We start from the raw sequence: 23,950 nt of genomic DNA, 5'->3' as shown, positions 1-23,950 counted from the left end.
GAGAGGGTTCAGCAGTCAAGCACACTGGCTCCTTTTCCAGAGGTCTGAGATTCAATAATTCATATCCACATGTGTCGTATCTGTAACTCCTGTCGAGGGGGATCAGACTTCTGGTCTCCAAGGACATTGAATATATGTGATACATAGATATATATGAAGGCAAAATACCTACACACACATAAAATAAATAAAAAATCGTCTTTAATAAATAAGGAGAGACTCACAGACATAGACATAATGAAAAGACAGAATGGGATTTATATTAGGGAACTGACTTGCATGATTATGGGGGCTTGTTAATCCAAAATCTGCAGGGTTGGCTTCTAGATTGGAAGTCCAAGGAGGAGACAACATCACAGTTCAGGCCCTAAGCTATATATGCTGCAGAGTTCTTTCTCGCCCAGGGGAGATCAGACTTTGCTCTATTCAGCCCTCATCTAATTGAGTAAGGCTTCTCTACATTACAGAGGGCAGCCTTTTTCTTTTTACAGAGTCCACTGATTTGAATGTTAATATCACTCAAACACACACCATCGTGAAGATACAGAGAAAAATGTATGTCCAAATATCTGGAGGTCATATCCCAGTCAAGTGGGAAAATGTTCGTCCCCACAGCGTCAAATGACTTCCCCTCCTCCACGAATCACCATTTTATTATTCTAATCAAGAAGATTTTGTTAAACTAACACATGATATTCACAGAAAGAACAACAAAGTTCTCTTGGAAGTTTTTGTTTCTGCCTTTTGGCCTTAGAAATGAAACCTATTACAAAGTTATAGGCAGGAAAAATTGTAAAGACAGTACCTAACTTACCCGAGTGTGTGCAATGACAGAAAGTCTTGCTGCCCTGCAGTTGGCTCCTCCTCAGGTTATCTGACAGCTACGCGCACAGCTATCAGCCTCTGAGAACTCTGAATGGCTGTAACACGGGCCTGCTGTAAATACAGCAGACTGTAGAGTTGCCGTCTTTTAGTCCTTCAGATTCAATAGCCTCTGTTTGCAGTTATTTTTAAAAGTCTTAATAATATATTTCCTTTAACCTAACATACCCAAACTTTTTATTTACTACATTAATGACATATAATTGACAATAAAATATTTTACAGCAATTGAAATGATTTTTTTATTGTGGCAGATGCCTATTACACAAATTTCACCATTTAAAACATTAAGTGTACACTGAATATATTAATATTATTCTGTAGGTATCATTACTATTTATAGAACCTTTTCATCATTCCATTCTCTATGAAGGGAATATTGTACATGAAATAAGTTCATTCAACATCTTTACAGTTGTCCAAGCCATACCTGGCAGGCCCTTTCCACTGATGACAAAGAAGACTAGGGGATCTCTCATATCTCCCAACATTACTTTATAGGATTATATGAACATAAAAAAGTAGAAATAACACTGAACATTTTAAGATAAATTATCATGTCATTTGACACCTAAGTCAAGACTCAGACACTAGCACGAATTACCCATTTGAAAGATCTGACAGATACAGAACATAATACAAAGAAGACAAAAATCAATCAAAGGTATATAAGAGATGAAAAGATTGAAAGTTCCTTTCATCTGAGAAGAAGCAGGCTACTCTGCCACAAAGAGCAGTTTTTTTGCTCTCAAATAGGACAGGGCTAATGACTTAGCTCAAACACAAGAACATCCATGTTAGCACACAGCAGAGAGAAAACAGGATTTGTAACAGACAGAGGAAATAGATGGCAGATGTTAAACAGGAAGCAATATAACATGGTAGTAAAACAAATGTACTCAATTATCAAATTTAATTTAAAATCTTGGCACAGCACATACAAGAAAGTTTTTTGCTCATTAAAACCTCTATCATATGTTGTGATGGGCAAAAATGGTACCTGCTCTGGGAAAAGGATGAGATTATCATGGGGCCTGGGACATGTTAAGCATTCATGATCCAGTCATAAGCCTTGCTCTTTAGGACTTGGCTATGTTCCTGGGTAGTGAATAACAAGCTTGAAGTGAATGAGGCAAGCCTTGCTTACCATACTGTTGGCTTCATGGTCTACATTCTAGTAATTACACATAACACCTGAGCAACAGCTTCATGACAAAGAGAGGAGGAATAAAACAAATTTCATTCACGTCACAAGCCTGATCAGTTAGTTTAAACACAAATCCTAGTTGCCTTATCTAATATTACCTACATTTCTCATTTTAGAGCAGAGTCATTAAACCACATAATGTTCATTGATAGAGATTATTTCATGTTATATCCATGATGAAGATAAACCATACTCAGTTCACTATCCCATCCAGGGAAAAGCACGAATGTGCTTATGGGTGACTGGAATTAAGCAGGTATGATGAAATTACTATATTAAGCTATCAAGGACAAGGGTGATAAAATGGTAAGGGTCACGTGTTTCCTCCAGCTTCAATGTCCTTGTCACAGCTGATCTTAAACATAGCCAGCACTCGAGTTCTGATCTGCTTGGTCTTAGCACCGTAGATGATGGGATTAATCACAGGAGGCAGCAGCAGGTAGACATCCCCCATGAGAACATGCACAATGGGATCTAGGCTGTTTCCAAAACGGTGTACCACTGATAGGCCAATGAGTGGCACATAGAAAGCCAGAACCACACCAATGTGTGATACACAGGTCCCAAATGCCTTAGCTCGCTCCGACTTGGAAGGCAGTTGCAGAACTGTTCGTATAATCAGAAAGTAAGATAAGGAGATGAACATGACATCTACACCCATGACGAGCAGAATGGCAGTTAGACCATAGACTACATTGGGCAATGTGTCTGTGTAGGCCAGCTTCATCACATCCTGATGGACACAATAGGAATGGGAGAGCACATTGGAGTGACAGAAGGCCAGCCGCTTGATCAACAGTGGGAGCGGGAAAAAGAATAGGGATCCCCGGACCAGTGCCACCATGCCGATTTGAACTGTCACTGTATTGTTGAGCACAGCAGCATGACGCAGTGGGTGGCAGATGGCCACATAACGGTCAAAGGCCATGGCCAGCAGAATGGTAGATTCAACTGCTGAGAGAGCATGAATGAAGAACATCTGGGCCAGACAGGCATCAAAAGTAATCTCCCGGGAATCAAACCAAAAGAGGGCGAGGATCTTGGGCATGGTGGATGTGGACAAAGCCAGGTCAATAGCGGCCAGCATGCAGAGAAAAAGGTACATGGGGGCATGCAGACTCCGCTCCGTCCTCACGATGAACACCACGATACAGTTTCCAAACAGTGCCACGGCATACATGGAAAGCAGGGGGAAGCCAAACCAAAAGTGAGCTCCCTCCAGCCCTGGGATTCCGATGAGCACGAAGGTGGCATGAGTGAAGTTGCAGGAGCTCATCGCTGACACCAAGTGGGGAGGTCTGGAGAGGGCGAGGTCGCAGTGACAGCCTGCAAGGGCAGGAAGCGGGATCAGAGAGTCGCTGGGAACTTAGTGCATACTAGCACTCTCTCCCTTCCCCTCTCCCTCCAACCACACCCCAGCTCTTTCATATGCTACACGGCTCTCTTTTCCAAAGAAGGAAATGTGAACTCTCAGAATTCACTTGTTTCTCACTATTCCTAAGGCACACTTAAAATTTCCAAATAAAGCTTTGGTAGAAATTTTTTTTCCCCATAATGTGACTTCCTCAGACCTCCTTTTTACCTCTACCTTCACTGTCTGGATACTAGGCATTCCCATTTCATAAGGTTACCGTAGTAACTCTCTTTTCAGATAGAGCTGTCACCCTCAGCTCTCTCTTCCTGTCTCTTCCCTGCAGCCCACCCTCCTTTGCCTTACTCCATCTTTATTTCTACTTTCTTCCTTTACCATTTTCCTTCTCTCTCCCCTTCTCTCTTTACATTTATTGATTCAGATTTCAGAAATATTTTCTTGAATGACATGTTTAGTACAATGCTATTAGTGAGACACATATCTGAGAGCCATCCCTTTTGACCTCCACAAGGCTTGCTTAGGGTAGGAAATGGATAAGTAATAAATCCATTAGAGCATTGTGATAAAGCTAGTGTAAGAGATTCATTGACTGCAGGGATGGCAAAGACAGAGCAACCTTCCTAGAAATGATGCTCTTTAAATTTCAGCCTTAAAGCGTGAGCAGAATTAAGTAGTCAGAAGAGACAATAAAGGCTCTTCTAAGGTAGGGGAAATCGAAAGTATTTTTCAAGTAAAAAGGAAAAAGAAAAGAAAAGAGAAAGGAAACTTATCTGGATTTATAAAACAAAGATACTACCTCCTGTAACCAGCTCTGTGCAGATGGAGGTGCTGGCAAGATCCATCACCTCCAGCGGATCCTAGCGACTAGGCATGTTCCCTCTGATAGCTTCTTCCATTGTTCCTGGCCCGCAGCCAGGGTCTGTATACCTGGAAGTCACTACCAAGGGTATTTTCTCTTGTCCCAAAGAGAACTTGGGGGATAAGCCCTGATTTGAGGAGCAGTATTACTGATTTTTTTAATGATATTCTGAGGAATTTTCTTGGGATCTGTGCCAATAAGTCATTCATGGCAAGGGAGGACTTTCTTTTCTTTTCTTTTTTTTTTCCCCCTAGAGTTCAGTGTTGTTTTGTTTCAACTCCATACCCCACCCAATCAGCTAGGCACCCACATCAATCTCTTTCTCTGTCAAGCTCCCTAATGTTCTGTTTTTGGAACCGGTTAACTTCAGCAGTTGTGGGCTTGGCTGTGAGAGCCGGGGCCTTTGATGCTTAAGTAAACGATGCAGGTGTCTTTGTTGACAGTGTCCAGGGTATCCTGATTAATTTGTTTATCTCTCCCAGGATTCTTTCTCCTTTCTAACTAAGGTCTTTAATACAGCTTGGCTTCTCTTCCTTCAACTTCTCCTTAATGGAGAGAGCTTAGAGAACTGATGCTTTAATCACAATTAAACAGGAACTAAGACATTTTAAGCTGCAATCTCCCTGTCTTGATTCAAAGGTTATAAAACCCATATCATTGATTGTGATTTTCTCCATTCCTAGGGTTTGTGCAGGCAAAGGAACAGCTTCCCCTCACTGACAAATATCGAATTCTAAACCCTGCTACCTGATACTGTCAGAGATAATTTCACTTTTCAGTGAGATGCAAAATAGTCTCAAAAGAGTGAGACAATGACCTAACAAGAGCTGTGAGCCCAGCCTAGCTCAACACACACCACTAATCCTTCACAGGGCCCCAAAGAAGTACATATGCCACTCTGCCTGGGGAGTTGCACCCCAAGTGGCCTCTCTGGCTTATCAAAGACTCAGACTGTGACCTCTGACAGTTTCTCTGTCAAAACACCCACTCCCCATTGCCACCCCCCCTCCTGATGTGGAACAGTCCTGTGTGTTTTTATTTCTATCTTGAATCCAACCATCTGTTTTTTGTATCTATCGTAAACAGCTCATGGGAGAGAACGCAAATGTCCCAACAAATGACTCTGTGTGGTAGAGGACAAAGCAAAACAACCTTCCCTGGAGGGAGACCATTTTACTTGACCATTGTACCCAAGAGAAATGGGGACAAACGAGAAAAGAAGGTAGGTGGGAGGTGTACCAAGAAGCAAAAAGTCACGTTTCACATTCTCAATAGCTTCTGCTTATTTAAAGATCTCTCTCATCCAGAGTCGCCTGTTTTCCTAATCCACCCCACTGTATAGCATCTGTCCAGCCGTGGCGGGTGCTTAAAACACAGTAGTGTCTGTTCCATTTTGTGTCATTTTAAAGGAAGTAACACTATTTTTCTAGGCTACATAACCTTAAAATGTCTACAAAGCACTAATATAAACAGTAAAATAGCAAGGTTATAGCATTGATAGCAGTCTACAAAGCTCAACATTTCCATACAATACACTGAAGTATCAGAAATTGATCTTCCAAAAACCTTTTACTCACAACAGCATCAACAATAATGAATTTAACCAAAACTAGTAGAAAATTTAAATATTGTGATTTGCAAACTATTCCTGAGATAAATTAAACATAGTATCTAACAAATGGGATGATGCACTGTTCATGGATTAGAACACAAAACTGTATTGAGTAAAGCTTTTCTCTAGGATGATATGCAGATTTATTCTAATCGCATTGGGGTCTCTCTAGGCAGTTTGAACATCAGTTTTTAAAGTTAGTATGCAAAGTAAAAGATTTACCATGACATTTTCATGGAAATGTGTGATTATATGTTGTTCTTATTCAGTTCCTCACCATCCTCTTCCTGGTCCCCTTTACACCCTCAGATATTTCCCCCTTGTGCTTCTTGCTACATGAACTGCATAACCCTCTTCCCTTCTTCTTATCCCTCCTTCTTATTTTAAATCTCCTTCATCTCCTTTGACAGTTCCTTTCTATTCTCTACACACACACACACACACACACACACACACACACACACACACACACTCAGAGAGAGAGGGAGAGGAGAGAGAGAGATTCTGCATATGACAGCACAAGTAATATTTGTCATTCTGAGTCTAGTTTAATTTGCTTGACAGAATGATCTCCAGTTCTATCCATTTTTCTATAAATGGCATTACTTCATTCCTTATAGTTGAGCATAATTCTGTTATATGTCACCTGCTTTCCTGGAGAACATCAGCTAAGGCACTGGGCTTGTCTTGTGATGAAGTCCGTGGGGTCTTCAAGGTGTCTCAATGCGGCAGGATCCTCGGGCTGCCACTCCCCACAAGCCAGCACTCACCTGAGAACGGGACAGTTCTACTCAAGGAGACAGCTTGATCTGGCTCTCGCTCTCAGGAGCAGGTCTCTTTATAGTGCTCCTCAGTAGTCAGGGAGCAGGCTGTGGGAATACCAGCGGGTGCTCTAGGGGTCTGGCAGACAGTGGAGTACAAGGCTCAAGTCCACTCATCTCGTGTGCTGCTCTCATAGGCTTTCCACTTGTCCTGTCTTGGGAAACAATCTCAAAGGGCCAAGGTCTCCGTCACCATTCCTGCAATGACATATGTGAGTCTCTTGACAACAAACACGTGTTCCCACTCCTCCGAGCTGATCCAATTTCCACAGTCAGTCACAAGGTTAGAGTTTCCTCATTATCTGATTTGCTAGACACAGCAGGCAAAGTGTAGGAATAGTCACGATCGATCCTTAACTGTTGGAGTTCACGTTGGCCTTAAATCCCAAGCAGGGACACTAAAATGTAGTTCTATAACTAAGCAGCAGTAGGAAAACTCTCTGCTGCTTCTCTTGCAGTTTAATCATAGCCCCTGATATAAAGAAGTCACTTCTTTTTATACCTATGCTGTGGGCAAAGATGGCTCTTTGGTCTATATCTTATACTGATAACGTTAGACGGAGAATCTCATGTATTATTTATTTATTCACATTAAACCAGTGTTTGCCAAGAGCCTGTAATTTCATAAGCAAAATTGAGAAAATTTCCAGGGTTATGAAGTACATTTTTTGATTAGATTGGCTGAAATCAAATTAAATTAACATATAAACTAAATAGAATGCTAGACGATCATAAGGAGAAAAAAATGAAGAGGATAAAGAACATGTTAATATCAGGAGGAAGGCTTGAAGCCTCAGGTGAAGAAGATAAAGAACATGTTAATATCAGGAGGAGGGCTTGAAGCCTCAGGTGAAGCTGCTGGATGGAGGAGATACTTAGATAAGTGAGGGATACACGCATAAAAATATCTGGGGAAGATTGCTTCAGACAAAGGATCAGAGATGGTAAAAAGTTTCCCAAGGAATAAGTATGTCCAGCACGTAAGAACAGACAGGCAGTGTACTCCAGTGGAGAGAAGGGGGAGAGGGCAGTGCGAAAGGAGAGTCAGAGAACTGCCCATAGAGGGACTTGTAGCACTGAACAGTCAATTTATGTTCTTCCCTCAGATCTCAGTGAGCTGAGGATCCTTACACAAAGTCAGACATAATCCTACAAACTAGTCTTCTCTACTTGTCTCCTCCACATGAATTTGTTTTTATTGATCCATTAGTGTTCATTCTGGCCTTTCTTTCACTGTTTCTTTTGAATGACTTCAAGTCTTTTAAATTTAGCTAAAGCACCACATTCATCAAGAAGCGGCATCTCTAAGCCCTCTGGTATTTCTTCCCTAGCGCCATGTGCCCTCCTTCATATCCATACGGGTATGTCTTTGATTGATGTTTATCTTGCCTTGTCTCCTATTCCTTCTTGGTTTGCCTTAGATCCATCTTACCTTGTCATTGTCACTCTAAAAACAAAAATATAATTATTGTTTTTAAGTATCAAGATTTATTATACACCTATGTTCAGGAGTGTGTTCTTTCACTTATTGTGTAAAAGCATGTTCTCTCAATACTGGTTTTATGTAGACTCCATATTGAACTTTAAGGAAAAGAGATAACTAGGATCAAGCCACTACCTTAAGATGCTAAAATAACATCTACACATTCTTGACGTAATATAGAATAATAGCAAATATCAGTGATTTTTTAATGAGGACTTGAATTGGGACATTCATTAATCAAGGGTGTGTCCAAGAAAGAGCTTTTTTAAAAATTAAATTTAATGTGTATGAGTATTTGTCTGCATATATGTCTTTGTACCTTGTGTCTGCAGACCCCAGAAGAGAATATCAGGCCTCTCTGGAACTAGAGTTACAGATGGTTGTAAGTTGCCATGTGGGTGCTAGGAGTTACACCCTAGTCCTTTGGAAGACATCCAGCGCTCTTACCTGCTGAGCCATCTCTCCATCCCCCAGTAAAAGGTGGTTTTTTGTTTGTTTTTTTGTTATTTTTGGTATTTTTATTATTATTATTATTATTATTTTTGCAGAGCTAAAGCACAGAAGACACAGAATTCTCTAAGTAGAGCGGTGTTTCTGGAGCAATATAAAAAGAAAAGAAATTAAGAGGGCAAATAGATGTGAGTTAAAGTAAGCTGTGAACTCAAGGCTTCATTCTCTTGGTTCATATCAAGGACATCCTAATTACATATGTGTATTAAATTGCACTTCTAGAAGTTGTTTGAAGTATGCATTTCAGGAAGATAAGATTAGATGTGTGTATGAACTTAAACTTAAGATGTACACTTTTTCCTCATTGCCCATAGTTAATTCCTCAACCCATCTTGTCCAATTTTTCTTCTCAATATAATACCCATATCACTGTTTTAGGAAAAGTCTCTGACTCACAGTGGAGAACCAACTTGGCCAGAGCACAACATTTGCTATGTGGATTTCCCATGCTCAGTGTCAGGTTGTCCATTTATAACTACAGACACTTACAGTTTCGAGGGTTGTCTACAGGTTAGTGTGTAGATGTAAGCTGAGAGGCGTATCTTCCGAAGTGTCATAAAAATCTGAGCATCTGACTCTTAAAATTGAGATTTCTTCTTATTTATCCCTATTAAAAAGTTAGTTAAATAGAACAAACAGACTTGGATGGAGTTGGGAGAAGGGTTGGAATAGAGGCTCAAACAGGGAGTGGAAGAGTTGGTCACGGGAGGGAATACAGGGAGAGATAGCTAGAATTATGGAGTATTTGTGGAAACCTAACATGGCAGAAACTTCCTAAAATATATACATATACGAAGGTGATCTAAATGAAATTGCCAAATAATCAGGGAGACAAAGTCCCATCTGGCCACAATTAAAATAATAAAGAAAAAATATTTAATTTTTTGAGATTAAAATATAATTACATAATTTCTCTCTTATTTCTCTTTCCAAACTATCTCATGTATCCCTTCTTGCTCTCTTTCAAATGTATAGCCCCCTTTTTATTATTTGTTTAAATTTATATGTATATTATATATATTATATTCCTAAATGCATAAATCAAAACAGTTCAGTCTCTACTCTGTTACTTGTTAATATATTTTCAGCCCTGATTGTTTGACATTGACTAACTAATTGATGTGTTCCTCTCCAATTCTATTTTTTTTTTTGAGATGGGGTTTCTCTGTGTAGCCCTGGCTGTCCTAGGACTCGCTCTGTAGACCAGGTTGATCTTGAACTGAGAGATCCACCTGTCTCTGCCTCCTGAGTGCTTAAAAGCAGGATTAAAAGCCTGCACCATCACTGTTTCTTTCTCAATTTTAAGACTGAATATTGCCATCTTTCACTCCCAGCTCAAGTCATTCCTACCCTGTCTGTCATTGCTCTCCAGGTATCACACCTTATGCAGTGAAGTAAGCAAAATCTAACATTTAAACACGCATTTTTTTTTATCTCCCCATCTTTCCTTTCTGGATTTTTCTGCAGTTATTTTTATCTTTTATCTTTGCTTCATTATAGGTTAGGACCATATGAGGAGCATAATCCATGAGGTTCAGAGAACAGACTAGAATGGGAGCAAACAGAAATTGGTTGTTTATTCAAAATATTAATTATCCATGTAAATGTCTCCTTAACTTTTTTGCTTTTAACTCATGTTTATTAAGGAATATACAAAGGAAGTTTTATGTTGGAGAGAGAGAGAGAAATAAGACTGATGGAAATTAGGGCAAGGTGTTGCTAAGCCAAGAGGACTCCTTGCATGGCATCCTTCAAGATGAAAAGTTTCATGAATAAATATGTTGGGAACTATGAGAAGACTGTTATGGTCTTGTACGCTACCCAAATTCTTATACCTCTTTTAAGATCTTATGTATTTGTTCATCAGTTCAACTGAGGCTAAAAGGCAGTATGGAACTAGGCGTGGTGGCATACACCTATAATTACAGTTGCTTAGGAGTTTAGGGTAGTGTAGTGTCACCATGGGAATTTTGTGAAACTATTTTAAAACCAAACCAAAACAAAACAACCAACAAGAAAGAAAACCTAAAGATACAAGGAGCCAGACACTATGAATAGAAGTGCAAAAACAGAGCAGCAGTGGATAAGATGCGGTTCCTGGTCTTGAGAAGGGTTCCTGATGTAGCAATAGAATCTAAAGAGGCTCACCACGAGAAATAAGCAGAAGGTGGTGATGGTGCATCTGGGTGGAATGCAAGGGGTCTGGGAGCCTCCAAATAAGTGACCTCTCTTCTAAGAGGGAGGGTGACGGTAGTGAATACTACTGTAGGTGGAGATAGCAGCTTGTGCAAAGGCTTGAAGTGACAGAGGAAAATGAGAATAGAGGAAACGTAACTTTCTTATGGGCTTGGATTACTGTACAGAAGATAAAGGGTTCTTAAGAGGTAAAGGGAGACAGGACGCTCAGAGGGAAACAAATTTCTTATCCTCAAAATCCTTATCTTGTGATGGGAAACAAGCAAAACAAAACAAAGCAAAACACCTCTACTCCCTAGTATATAATAGGTTGGGTGTTGAAAGAGCCAGGAATTAAAAAAAAAAACCAAACAGGTACTAGAGGTGGTGGTGCCTGTCTTTAATCCTAGCACTTAGGAGGCACAGGCAGAGACAGGTAGATCTCCATGGGTTTGAGGTCAGCTTGGTCTACAAGTGATGTGGAATTCCCCTCTGTATGCTGTGAATGCCATTGGTTAATAAGGAAACTGGCTTGACCTGATAGGGTAGAGCAGAGCTAAGCAGGGAAAACTAAACTGAATGCTAGGAGAAAGAAAGACAAAGTCAGAAAGAAGCCATGTAGCCCCACCAGAGACAGATGCCGGATCTTTACCCGGTAAGCCACAACCTTGTGGCAATACACAGATTAATGGAAATGTGTTAATTTAAGATATGAGTTAGCCAGGAATACACCTAAGCTATTGGTCAAACAGTATTGCAAATAATCTGGTTTCCTGTGTGATTATTTCAGGGCTGAGCAGCTGGAAACAAAAAAGTGGCCTCTAACAACAAATTGGTGCACCAACGTGGCCAACTAAAATTCACTTAAAACCTGAGAGGGCTCGAAAAGGAATTCCAGACACAAAAGATCAGAGTTTAGTGCAGTTTCTTGGTAGCCACAATTTTTTTTTCTAGATAGGCTTGCTGTGAGCAAGGGCTCCATGGCTACTTTAGGAGAGGTGCACTAAAGCTGCATGGCTTCTTTAAAGAACAAAAGCTGTGGCTTCCTGGTTCGCCAGCACGGATGGCTCTGACTCTTTCTCAGGACGTCCGGCTACGGAGCGTTTCAATAGGCTTTGCACGCAACGACTCAACATAGAGCTGCTGCGTATTTGAAACTGGGGCAATGTGCGTGGCTTGCAGAGTCAGTGAACGGACTTCCACCATGTTGGACTGTCCGGAGCAAGCAGGGAGGGCTGTACGTACCCTAGCAGCATCGCAGCTTAGATTCTTAAGAAGCACTTAGCATTTCAAGAAGTGCTTCTGGTCAGAAAATAATTGCAGATATGCAATAAAGACAAATCCAGATGGAAAAGACCTCTAAACGAGTCACAGTGTTGAATAAATGTACATAGGCTTGGGAGAGAAAAGAAAAAAAAGTTTAGACAGTTATAAAAGAAAGTAAATGTTTTATTTAAAAAGTCTTTAAAGAGATAGAGTACAGACAATCATAGATTAAAGGAGTGAAGATAATCAAATAAATATTAAGAAGTAATAGAGTAAAAAAAGCCATATAAAGATGAAATATACACAGAGAGTTTGGTTTATGTATACTATTGTGTTTTCTTTGAATTTTTTGACTGTAAATGAGCTAAATAACCAACATATATACTTTAAAGGTATCTTGACTTCAGAATTTGAGTCTAAGGATAAGTTGCTTTGAAAAAGAGGTTCTTCTTTTGTTTCCACAGGGGATGAGAACTTGTGGAGTTCTTCCAGACTAATGTGGTTTGATAGTCCAAGATCCCCTGAGAGGTTACCTTGACACCCCCACCCTCCCAAAAAAAGAAAATAATTTGCCTAACAAAAAGCAGGAAGCAGTTTGGTGAGAACTATGCCCATATTCCCAAATATTGTTTATAAATGTTTGTTTACATTTAAAGGGGGATATGATATAGAGATTTGCATTGGTATGAATCTTGGCTTATTGATACAAATTTAAGGTCAATTTTTTATATTATGTATATGTGTTTCTGATCTTGATTAAGGCATTGTGTTTGTCTAGCTCATTTAATAATGTAATGTATATTTAAGAAGTATAGGTTAATAGATAATCATTTATAATAGTCAAGTTTGTAGTCATGTTAGTTAGGTTTTCTAGATATATATTTCAGTTAGATAGATATTCTTCAAATCGTTTAGAGACCTTCAGAATATGAAACTTTAAATGTTTTAATAACTTAGGACTTTTCATGACAATGAGACACATTAGCTCCTGGCATCACCAGGAGCTTCAAGAGGAAGATGGGCATCGAAGAGGCTCCTCATGGAGTTTGTTAGTCATTTGGGCAAGAAACTGCTCTTGCCTGGACTGCTTGACGGTATGCTGTATGAACTGAACAAGTAGGACCCACAGAGAAATGGCTGATGATCTTGCCTAAAGGTGAGGCCATCCTTCAGGGTTCCTGCTTCATGAAGGAGTCTGTCAGACATTCTGCAGGATACAAAAGAAAGTGACTGACAAATTGCCAATATAGGTGGAACTGTCTTTGAAATTTCCTGCTTCATGGAAAAGTCTGCCGGACACTATGGGCCTGTAGGCTGAAGATGGATGCCCCAATGTCACAGAAGAACTTTGGGTGACTGTCCAAACAGCAAGATATCTCTATCAATCCTACAGTTTTGGAAGCTGCTTACAATGTACTTCAGGTTTACTTTGGTAATATTATATCCTTCTAGAGTCTTTGATAGAATTGAAGAATTTATAGTTGTAGTTATAGCTTTCCTTAGTTATAATAAAAGATAAAGTAGATATAAATGTTGCAACTGTAATTCTAGCTTGATACCTGTTTTGTTATATGTAATTTTACTATGTTAAAGATAAAGTCTTTCTTTTTATTTAAACAGAAAAGGGGAGGTGATGTGTGATTCTCCTCTATATGCTGTGAATGCCATTAGTTAATAAAAAAGCTGGCTTGGCCTGATAGGGTAGAACAGAACTAGGCAGGGAAAACTAAACTGAATGATGGGAGAAAGAAAAGCAAAGTCAGAAAAAAGCCATGTAGTCCCGCTGGTGACAAATGCCAGAACTTTACCCAGTAAGCCACAGCCTCGTAGAGATACACAGATTAATGGAAATGTGTTAATTTAAGATTTAAGTTAGCCAGGAATTTGCTTAAGCTATTGGCCAAACAGTATTGCAAATAATATGGTTTCCTGTGTGATTTATTTCAGGACTGAGCAGCCAGAAACAAACAAGCAGCCGCTGACAACATACAAGAGCTAGTTTCGGGACAGGCTCCAAAGCTACACAGAGAAACCCTGTCTCGAAAATAAAAACCCAAAACCAAACCAAACCAAACCAAACCAAAATCAAAAACAAAAACAAAAAAAAAAAGAAAGAAAAGAAAAAGAAAAACAAGGCAGGTAAGGATGGAGGTAAATACTGTCGGGAACTGAGGGAAAGAAATATTACTGTTATGATTATTATCCTTATAGTGTTTGGAGTTCTGCACTAAGGCACACTGGGTAGGGTCCTGCATGAAGAGAGGATGTAAGTCAGCAATTGATCTCTGAAAGAAGAACATCACAGGCAGAAGATGGTGAGTATGAATTATAATGCTGGAGTGTGCCTGATGATATAAGAAACTACCTGGAGGCTAATGCAGATTTACTAGGTTGGGGATGGAGCTGGAATAGTGGTGGAGACTCAGCACAAGTAGAGGCCCCTCCACACCACTACAATCACTGATCCCCCATTGGTCAGACAAGAGCTCATGAGAGTGTGCTAAACAGGGAGTGATAAGATCTTCCATGAATACTAGAATAAGTACTCTTAACTGTAAAGTGCATGAAGGAAGATTCTCCAGAAAGCCTTTCATAGACGACTTCAGGTTCAAGGTGATAGCTGGCATCCTCATGATAGCTGTGGAAGCAAAGTTAAGTGGTTGGATTCTGGATTTGTTGATAAACAGTTAAGTGTGGAACAGGAGCAACAGCAAGGCAGGAGAGTTCATGGAAAGGGTTTCGTCTTAGAGATTTGGAAAACAGAGTTTCTGGTTATGGAAGCCAGTAGCCAGGCCTGCATTTTTATTGATGGGACTATTAGGACTACTTAAGATGATTGTGAGACAAATTAAATGATTATGCTGCAAACATTGATACAGTTAATGTCATAAGAGGATATGAATTGACGAGAAAAAGAAGCACGATAGGAAGAAGACGCCTGAGAACAAAGTTCTGGGATATCTCAACACATTTAAATCAAGACTAAATTAAGAGAAAGGAAGTCATAGGCTGTGAAGTCCCAGTGCTAGGTGTAGTATATCTTCTCTAGTTGTCGGCATGGGGCCTCCCAGAAAACTAAGACAGTACAGACTGCTTTCATTGCTCCTAGTTGCCCACCAGAACAGTGATGGGACACTATTTCCGAAGACACCACATGCTTTAGTGGCAGGACATGGAGAAATAAATCTGGTGTTGACCTGGAAGCTCCCCCTGCTGTCTGGACAAAAGGTACTATCCAGGATACTGGAAAGCTAAAGTCATTGATAATCTTATCCAGCTACGAAAACCACAAGTTCCAATTATGACAGAATTGGCAAGGTATATTCATGGGTGAAAGTGTGGTAAAATATTTTGGGGGTAACTAACTGCTTTATGATCTGGTTTAAAGTTGGATTCACAGGATTTATTTATGTCTGATGTAAATCTGGCCAAGAACTCATAGTTGGAGAGATCATAGGCCGTAGGATCAATTTACTACTATTAGCTTGCTAAGTGGACATGGCCTCAAACTACCTTCTAGATACACATCCCTATACACATAGGCAGTCTCAGTCTTCACCAGAGAAGTTTCTTTGAGCAGTGGACAGCAGAGAGCTAGAAAATACTACCCACTTTTCTACAAAGGGATGATTTAATATGAAATTAATATGTAATTTTAACTGCTACAATGAGGTAAGAATAAAAGTGCTGTTGATAAAGGGGCAAGTAAAAGCTTAAGATAGAGGCTATCTATTGTTCTTTATTCCTATTTATAAATCAGTATCTCCTCATCTGTGAATAAGGGTCAAAGTAGCTGACATGCTAGACGTATTCCAGCATTGACTGACAATGTGGCCTGAAACAAGCCATCTAGCTCTAGACTTTTGTGATTCTATATTCCTTTAGAATGGAGAACTTTTATCAAAGCTTTACGTATCTGCTTGGTCCTCACACTGTAGATGATGGGGTTCATGACAGGAGGGGTGAGCAGGTAGGTGTTAGCAATCATGGTATGAACATAGGGTGGGGCTCGTTTTGCAAATCTGTGGACAAAGGACAAACTGATCAATGGAATATAGAATAGAGCTACGGCCCCAATATGAGAGATGCACGTGCTGAAGGCTTTCTTCCTCTCTTCTGGGGAAGCAATGCTGAGGACAGTTCTAACGATCAGGACATAGGAAAGGAGGATGAAGACAGAGTCCACACCAACAGTAGAGATCATGGCCGTCAGTCCTACTACACTGTTGATCCTGGTGTCTGTGCATGAGAGCTTCATGACATCGGGGTGGAAGCAGTAGGAGTGGCGGAGCACAAGGCTGCTGCAGAAGGTTAGTCTCTTAAGAAGTGCAACCATTGGTGTCAGCATTACGGTTCCTCTGATGACAATTGACACCCCAATTTGAGCTATTCTGATATCAGTTAAAATAGTGGCATACCTAAGGGGGTTGGAGATGGCCACATAGCGATCAAAAGCCATGGCCAACAGCACTGAGGACTCCATGACAGTGAAGAATTTAATGAAGAACATCTGTGACAAGCAGGCATTGAAGCTGATCTCCCTGGCATTGAACCAGAATATCCCCAGCATGGTGGCCAGAGTGGATATGGACAGTCCGAGGTCAGCGGTGGACAGCATGGAGAGGAAATAATACATGGGCTCGTGGAGGCTGGGCTGAGTGATAATGGCGAAGAGAATCAGGCTGTTCCCTGAGAGGGCAGTTGCATAGAGAAAGCAGAAGGGGATGGAGATCCAGGTGTGGTAGGCTTCCAACTCGGGCACACCAGTGAGCAGGAAAATGATGGAAGAAGATGAGGTGTTCTGGAGAGTTGACATGCTAGGTTAAAAGTACAGACAGGTCTGAAGCAGGTCGTTGTGTGTTCTATTCATAAATAATTTTTTCCAACATTTATTTGACCAAGCGTGAGCATCTATACAATATATGAAAATGGGGATGACACCTTTAAATTGATAAAAATTTGTATGATTTCAACTATTACAGAGATATTTTTCTATTTTTAGAAAATTTGTCTCAGTCCACAAGGTCATTTGCTGCTAGCTGCATTTGGACTGTGTGGTCTATCTTTCAGCTGGAGACAACACAGGCCACTAGTACCCACTTAGTATAACATCTACCCATATTCAACTACTTCTGACCTAAATTTTTTGAATGACTGCTTCTCCGCAATAGATTCTCTGCATTTGTGGAAACATACTGCCTGGGAGATATAATGAAATGTTTCTGTCTTGTTTTGCAGAGGAAGATGAATCTTTATTGAAAATATCACATTTTCTTATGCCTCTGAGTAGAAAAATTAGACAGGAAGATGGGCATGCATGAATTGAAAATGGGGTTTGGGGAAAAACATTAAGGCTATGGTTGGGTATGGCTCAAGGGAAGTAGTCAGTTTGGGCAGAGTCCTTGGTGGGAAAGAAAGACACTAGGTGACAGACAGCAAGCATAGGACATGAAAAGGCACAGAAGGATGACTAAAGGTGTCCAGAACACACACACACACACACACACACACACACACACACACACACACACACACTCAAATAAGTTCTAGTTTTAGGGTCATCCTAGGGAACCTTACTAAAATAAATTGCAAAAATAATTGAAATTACTGGAATATTAGGGAGAAAAGGAAAAAAAGTTAATTGAATTAGTATATATTGAGACTCTAACATTTTTAGTCATGAGTGCCCTTATGATGAAATTATTGTCAGAAATGAAAAGACTTAAGTGTTGACGCCGATGTACTATATACTTCTAAACAGCTTCAAGAAAATATTTTAATGATTATAACCACCCCTAAATGATAGCAAATTGAGGTGGTGGATATACTAATTGATTTGATTTGATTAGTCTTGAATGTATACACTTAGGAAAATACCACATTGTATTTTATAAATATCTGCAACCATAGTTTGTCTTTTTAAAAGAGAATCATTCAAAAATCCAAACAAGAATTTTAAACATCAAAGAGAGCTAAGAAAGGCAGAAGAGGATTATTAGAATGTGATAATGCAGTTGGTTTGTAGAACAGAAGAAAGGCTAATGAAAAAGTAGTGAATTTCCTGTGTATTGTCTACATTTAGACAAAGAGTGCTAAGATTTTTAGAATGCATAAGGATATATTTTCAAGTGAGACCTTTTCCCAGAGTACTTTGTTAAAAGCTGAAGAATAACACAGCATCTTCCCTTTAATAGTTTGCAGCAAGTGAGGGAGAAATATCCTTGAGGTTTACAGTAACTCCAATATCTAGCTGTTCAACACTGAACAACAGGAATGGCTTTGGAAGGCTGAGGGTCGCCATGCATACCTGGGAAATCTGGCAACCATGCCTTAGGCAATGACTGATTTGTTGTTGTCATCACTGAGTTCCAGAAAGTTTTACAAATGATGACTTAATAATAATTTCCTGAATTCTTAACTTGTTCATTAATAATTAACTTATTCATGGTGAATTTTCACACTTCATGATAATTTCTTCCTTCTATTTGTAGATGAAAGATGATAACACAAAACACATTCTACAGTACAGTTTGGCTTTAGGCACATGTTCTCTGCAGCAGAAGACTCAAATTCCCTGCTTTTCAACTGGGCTTTTTGAGGCTCTCAAACCAGAATTTCTTATAATTTCTCTTCATCCAAGCTAGACCCAGAGAGGACCTCACATTCCTTTTTAGAGCCACGAATTCTTTATAAGCAGTTGACCATCTATCATAAATCTTTAGGTCAGCTCAACAGTAGACAGATACAGGGTACTCACAGAGTCTTGTTAGTCACTAAGACGTTAAGTGAGTCTGAGATGATTTTATGTCTGAAAAAATCAAAAGAAGTTGTCATGGACTTTAGACTCCACTCTTAAAGTTTCAAAACATCCTCTTTAATAAGAGTCCAGTGACTCTCACCAACAACAAAAATGCAATAATTTTGAGTATGAATGGTATATCAGATTCTGTATAGGCCTATAGGTATGGTGAGAACCACAGAGCCATAGACAAAGAAATGGGCCACTAACTGCAGAGTGCCCTAAGGTAGGGGAGTCCTAAGAGATAAAACTGAGAAAGCTCATGGCAGCAGACCCCCGTGTCTGTGTTGTGAATGTGCAAATGCACCTGTGTTAAGTGTTGAGGAATTAATTCTAGGGAATATCAACAAAATAGATGAATTGCACCTAAACTTTTCGTGAGTAGATGTGAGCTTACAAGAGTGAAAAAAGGGTAAGTGTGCTCTTGCCAGAGGGAACATGAGAAGTGATAAAAGTCATAGACAATTATAAGAAAAATCACACAAAAGCGTTCTTAGCGTGAGTCTGGGCACAGAGGGGGAAAGAGTGGATGAGAGCAGAAGAATCCGAGTTTCTTGGAAAGGATAAAGTCTTAGATTTTGTATTGCAGAGCGTCAAGGGCCAGGCATTTCCAAATATTTTATGAATAAGCAAACAGGCTGCTCTCCATCCCTTCTAATTCAACTCCAGCAGGATTCCTTTCCTTCTTTAGCATTTTGTTGGACATCATTGATTCCTTTCCACAAGTTCCACCCGACTCAATACCGAAAGCTTTGCACGCTTTCGTGCAGGTGTTTGAGGAGTATGCGTCTGCACCAGCACCCATTCCCATCTGCCATTATAGCCCACAGTGCTTAGATGGGAGAGGGATAAGTCATAAACCCTGATCTCTGTCAGTCTCCTGTTGTACAGTTTATAACGAGCAAAGAAAAAGAGTCTGAAGAACAATCTGCTTTTGTTTATTTTTCCTTCACCCTTGGTAACAAGGAGGATATTCACCCACTAAGAACTCCCAGAAAAGCCTTCCTCTCTAACTGGTGACTTTCTAAATATTCTGTATAAATTCCAGATAAGCTTTTTCCCTTAACTCAAAATTTGATTATCTTTTCCTTTATACTTTCTCTTTCAATTGTTTCAATGATGGTTCTCAAAATAATTTCCCTCTCTACCATTCATCAGATAATACTGTCCTCTGCCTTGTAAGTTGTGGTGTTATAGAAAGCTTGACTTTCCCTATCCCCTCGTGCAGTCCATATTGTCCTCTTGAGATGATCTAGTTACGACCATGGCTTTGAATAACACACATCGATCTGACTCATAAATCTGCTCTCTAATGATAGCATCTCCTAACTATGTATTTCAAAACTTAGCAGAATCAAGGAAGGGTTAATCATGAAGGCAACAGTGAAATGTGAAACAGGGTAGGAGGTACAATCTGTGTTTTAGAGAAACCCAAGCCACAGTTGGAGAACAAATAAAAGCTCATTCCTCAGACACTACAACAGAACTCAATTCCTTCCCCACCCCAGACCTGGCTCTTCCCAGTTTCTTTCACTTATCTGCAAGTGGTATTAGGGTATATTAATCCTCTTATTAAATTTATCACCCATCACCTTATCTCATATCTCTGTCTCATTCTATTAAAATATTCATTTATCGTGTTTTCATTATTAACTCTAGTTCTCCAATGTCTGGGATGATAGACAAAAGTACTTGAGGTTATATTTTAACACATATTTTTGTTACATTAAAAATCCACCAGCTCACATTAGAGATTAACAGGCCACTAAATGTTCCTGACATTATTCTCGAGCTTTATTTTTTCTCTCACCGAGAGAAGATTTTACCATGTAACCCATAGCTAGCCTCTAATTCAAGATGCTATTGCCTTGGCCTCCTAAGCGATGAGATTACACATATTCCTCCTCATTTCAGAGCCCCATCCTGCTCAGATCTGTCAGACTCACCTCTCCAATCACACAGCTTCATTCATAAGTTCATTCCTGTGTGAACTTCCTATTTAGACAAAGTTCTTTTTCTCTTCATTATTGAGAGCTGTAGCCTGTCTGCCTATAGCTGCTGATTTAGACCGTGTGGCACCATCAGTATTCTCCAGGCTGTTGCTGATGGTTTATAGCGTGTGGTGGGCCAGGGCTGCATCTGTGCTCAGAAACACTAGTTTGGAAACCTTGTACAGCAATGCAAATTATTCATGCTGATATGTCATATGTTAGATCAGCAAGTATTATTGTGCTCTAGCCAGCAGTTCTTATTGTATCAACAGGTAACAGGTATGAATGGATTCACTTTAAAGATACTTTTTATATAATAATAACAAAAACAATAATGAGAGAGGTTATGAAACATTTTCAGGGTCACATACACTTGGTGAGTTGCATAGGCAGTATTCTGAACCCAGTTATATTTAATTTCAATATTCATCCTCTCAAAAAAAGCTTATTTCACTGAAACCTAAAAGCTGTGTAAACTTCCCTTAATACAATTCTCTCACCTATAGGACTGGTTAAGTAAACTATCCAATGGAGCTCTGGCGTGTAAAAACTGTTCACGACAGGTATTTCACTTTTATTTTAAACTACATTTGATTTATTCATTTACATTTTTTGAGACAGGCTTTCATATAGCACAGGCTGACTTTGAGATCAGTATGCAGGTCACCTTGAGCCTCCAATCCTCTTCCCTCCACCTCCCAAGTGCTGGTATTGCAGACATGTATCACTATGATCAGCTACACACTTTGACTTTTTGCATGAGTCATTGGACTTAGAAATGAGTTTAACTGATCATGACAAATGCCTCAGAACACTAATTAAGGCTTTTGACTAAAGCCAGGTTCTCCCAGCCCCCAGAAGGCAGAACAAAGCGCTCACTCTCTGCAGGTTTCCTGGGAGCCCATAATTCAAAAATGATTCTGTCCTCTGCAGTCCTCTATCCCATGATCTTATCTTCTGAACACCACAATGCAGCTGTTCCCTGCTGCTAAGACAGCACAGCTCACCCAGAGGCAGGAGCGTCCACTGAACAAAGTTTTACTTACAGAGCCCATCCAGCAGCAAGGATTCCCTCTCAGGGTAACTCAGAAGGTGGAGGGAGCTGCAGATTCCAGGGCAGGGCTGAGCTTCTGCTGAGTGTCACCCAGCTTCTGTGAAGATGAGCACAGAGTGCAGGAACCAGTTCCCTGTGGCAGAGCTAATTTACTGGGCTCCAGGGTGTGGACGCTCCCAGAGGACTTCACTAGCCTGACACAAGCTTTTTATATCTCTCCCAGAATGTGATTATGGCTACATGCTTTACTGGCTGATGTGAAGTTTTGTACTTGTGATATTTCATTGAGATTTTTTTAAAAGTAGCTTTATCAAGATATAGTACATATACTATAAAACTGACCCTTTTTTAATGTATTATTCAATAGTTCTTAGAACAATCACAGAATTATGCAGTAAACAGCATCACCATCCTATTTAGGAAAATTTCAGCACCTCAAAAATGCTATAACCATTAGCAAGCCAGTTGACCTTGATTAAAAAAAATTAAATATATTCTTAAAAACATCTCCTGTTATGAGTATAAGTTATAGTTCCCTCTATAATTTCTTAGCCCCTTAGGATCTGACCTATTCACAGCAGCACTGGATTATTAGCTTCCTGGGAATGTATTGGTGAAGTAGCAACCTCTTAAATCAAGAGGTCACTTGTACATCCATACATATATGTGGTAACTATTTCCTAATGATATCCTATATTCTCACTATTCTGTAAGTGTTAGAGTTTAATAAAAAGAATACAACATAGGCCTCACTTCCTGGAATTTAATTTAGAAGAGAGACAGGCCAACTGACATTCATATGTTAGTCAGTGACAATGTTATATTAGAAGCATAATACAGGTGCTTGGGAAACACAGTGGTAGAATGTTTCAGCCCAGAATTTAGATATACAGGAAACAAATACTATATTGTTTATTTTCCCTTAATTTTATCTTCTTCATTTTTTGATATCTAAACTGACAAGGTAGGGGCCAACTAGAATAATTTTGATGTATCCATACTGTCTTCAAGTTATGAGACTATTATGTTGAGGAATATGGGCATGTGATGCATTCGGCCAGTGATGTTATCTAAGGTGGTGCCTTCCTCAGACTTTGTAAGCATTACCCACAAATTGGTTATATACATGCCTTTTTCAATTGCTCCTGCAGTTAAAATATCGCAGGACCACTTTTGGGTGTATAGATCTTTGAGTTAGCCTTGATTTCTGTCTCTTATATCTGATATCCATTACATTTACAGATCCTATCTATATTTGAAAACATCTGTAGACTTTGTTTTTTACCATTTTCCTGGTCTTATATGTCAAACACACTGCGACACTTTTTTTTTAAATTGAGTATATCTAGACATTTCTTAATGTCTAGAATCTGAATGTGGTAATTTGCATTTCAAAGAGATTTTGAACTTTCTGATGTGATGAAAGTTAAAGGTTTGTGATGAGGTTGTTTAGGTTGACCCACTCTTCACACAACCCTTTAAAATGGATAACTAAAGAGATGACTGTGTGCCAAAGGCTCATCACCCTCTTCAGTGCTTTTGGAGATCACAAAAGGAGCCATTAAGCCAAGATCCATGGACAAACTTGAGGAGTACACAAAGTGATTTTGAAATTTCCTTATCCAAGTCCCCCCTTCCCCCTCCCATCTCTGATACAGGGCCTTACCGCATAGCTCTGACTAGATTAGAACTTTCTATGTTGACCATACTAACTTTAAACTCATAGAGACTCACCCTTCTTTGCCTCCTGAGTGCTGAGATTAAAGGTGTGTTCCAGTATGCTTGGCTAAGTAGTAGGTTTCTTTATGATATTTTCACACACACTTAGTCTTTGCTTATTGCAATCCCCCTCCCCTCTCCTGTTCTCTGTCTCTCAGCTCCCATACCTCGTTAGATGCTTTCAATTTAGTCCTTCCTGC

The 23,950-nt window shown here is 39.7% G+C and overlaps 2 protein-coding genes across 2 annotated transcripts; both read right to left on the bottom strand.

The window, feature by feature from the left end:
* Positions 1-250: 250 nt before the first annotated feature.
* Positions 251-22,197, bottom strand: Or51e2 (olfactory receptor family 51 subfamily E member 2). The gene is made up of 2 exons (XM_085692829.2): positions 22,024-22,197; positions 251-3,415 (listed from the first exon to the last, which is right to left on the bottom strand). The coding sequence occupies exon 2, from the start codon at positions 3,363-3,365 to the stop codon at positions 2,403-2,405; it is 963 nt and encodes a 320-aa protein (XP_085548955.1). The 5' UTR covers positions 3,366-3,415; positions 22,024-22,197; the 3' UTR covers positions 251-2,402.
* On the bottom strand, positions 16,017-17,003 carry LOC125397306 (olfactory receptor OR51C1-like). The gene has a single exon (XM_048429613.2). The coding sequence runs from the start codon at positions 17,001-17,003 to the stop codon at positions 16,059-16,061; it is 945 nt and encodes a 314-aa protein (XP_048285570.1). The 3' UTR covers positions 16,017-16,058.
* Positions 22,198-23,950: the final 1,753 nt, after the last annotated feature.

The sequence above is a fragment of the Myodes glareolus genome, chromosome 7 (genome assembly GCF_982192425.1).
Source record: "Myodes glareolus chromosome 7, mMyoGla1.1, whole genome shotgun sequence".
NCBI lineage: Eukaryota > Metazoa > Chordata > Mammalia > Rodentia > Cricetidae > Myodes > Myodes glareolus.
The sequence above is the reverse complement of the archived record's forward strand: the minus strand, read 5'-3'. Positions and strand labels throughout refer to the sequence as shown.

Excerpts from the sequence above, each read along its gene's own strand:
- Or51e2 (XM_085692829.2), bottom strand. The coding sequence starts at position 3,365 with ATGAGCTCCTGCAACTTCACTCATGCCACCTTCGTGCTCATCGGAATC.
- LOC125397306 (XM_048429613.2), bottom strand. The coding sequence starts at position 17,003 with ATGTCAACTCTCCAGAACACCTCATCTTCTTCCATCATTTTCCTGCTC.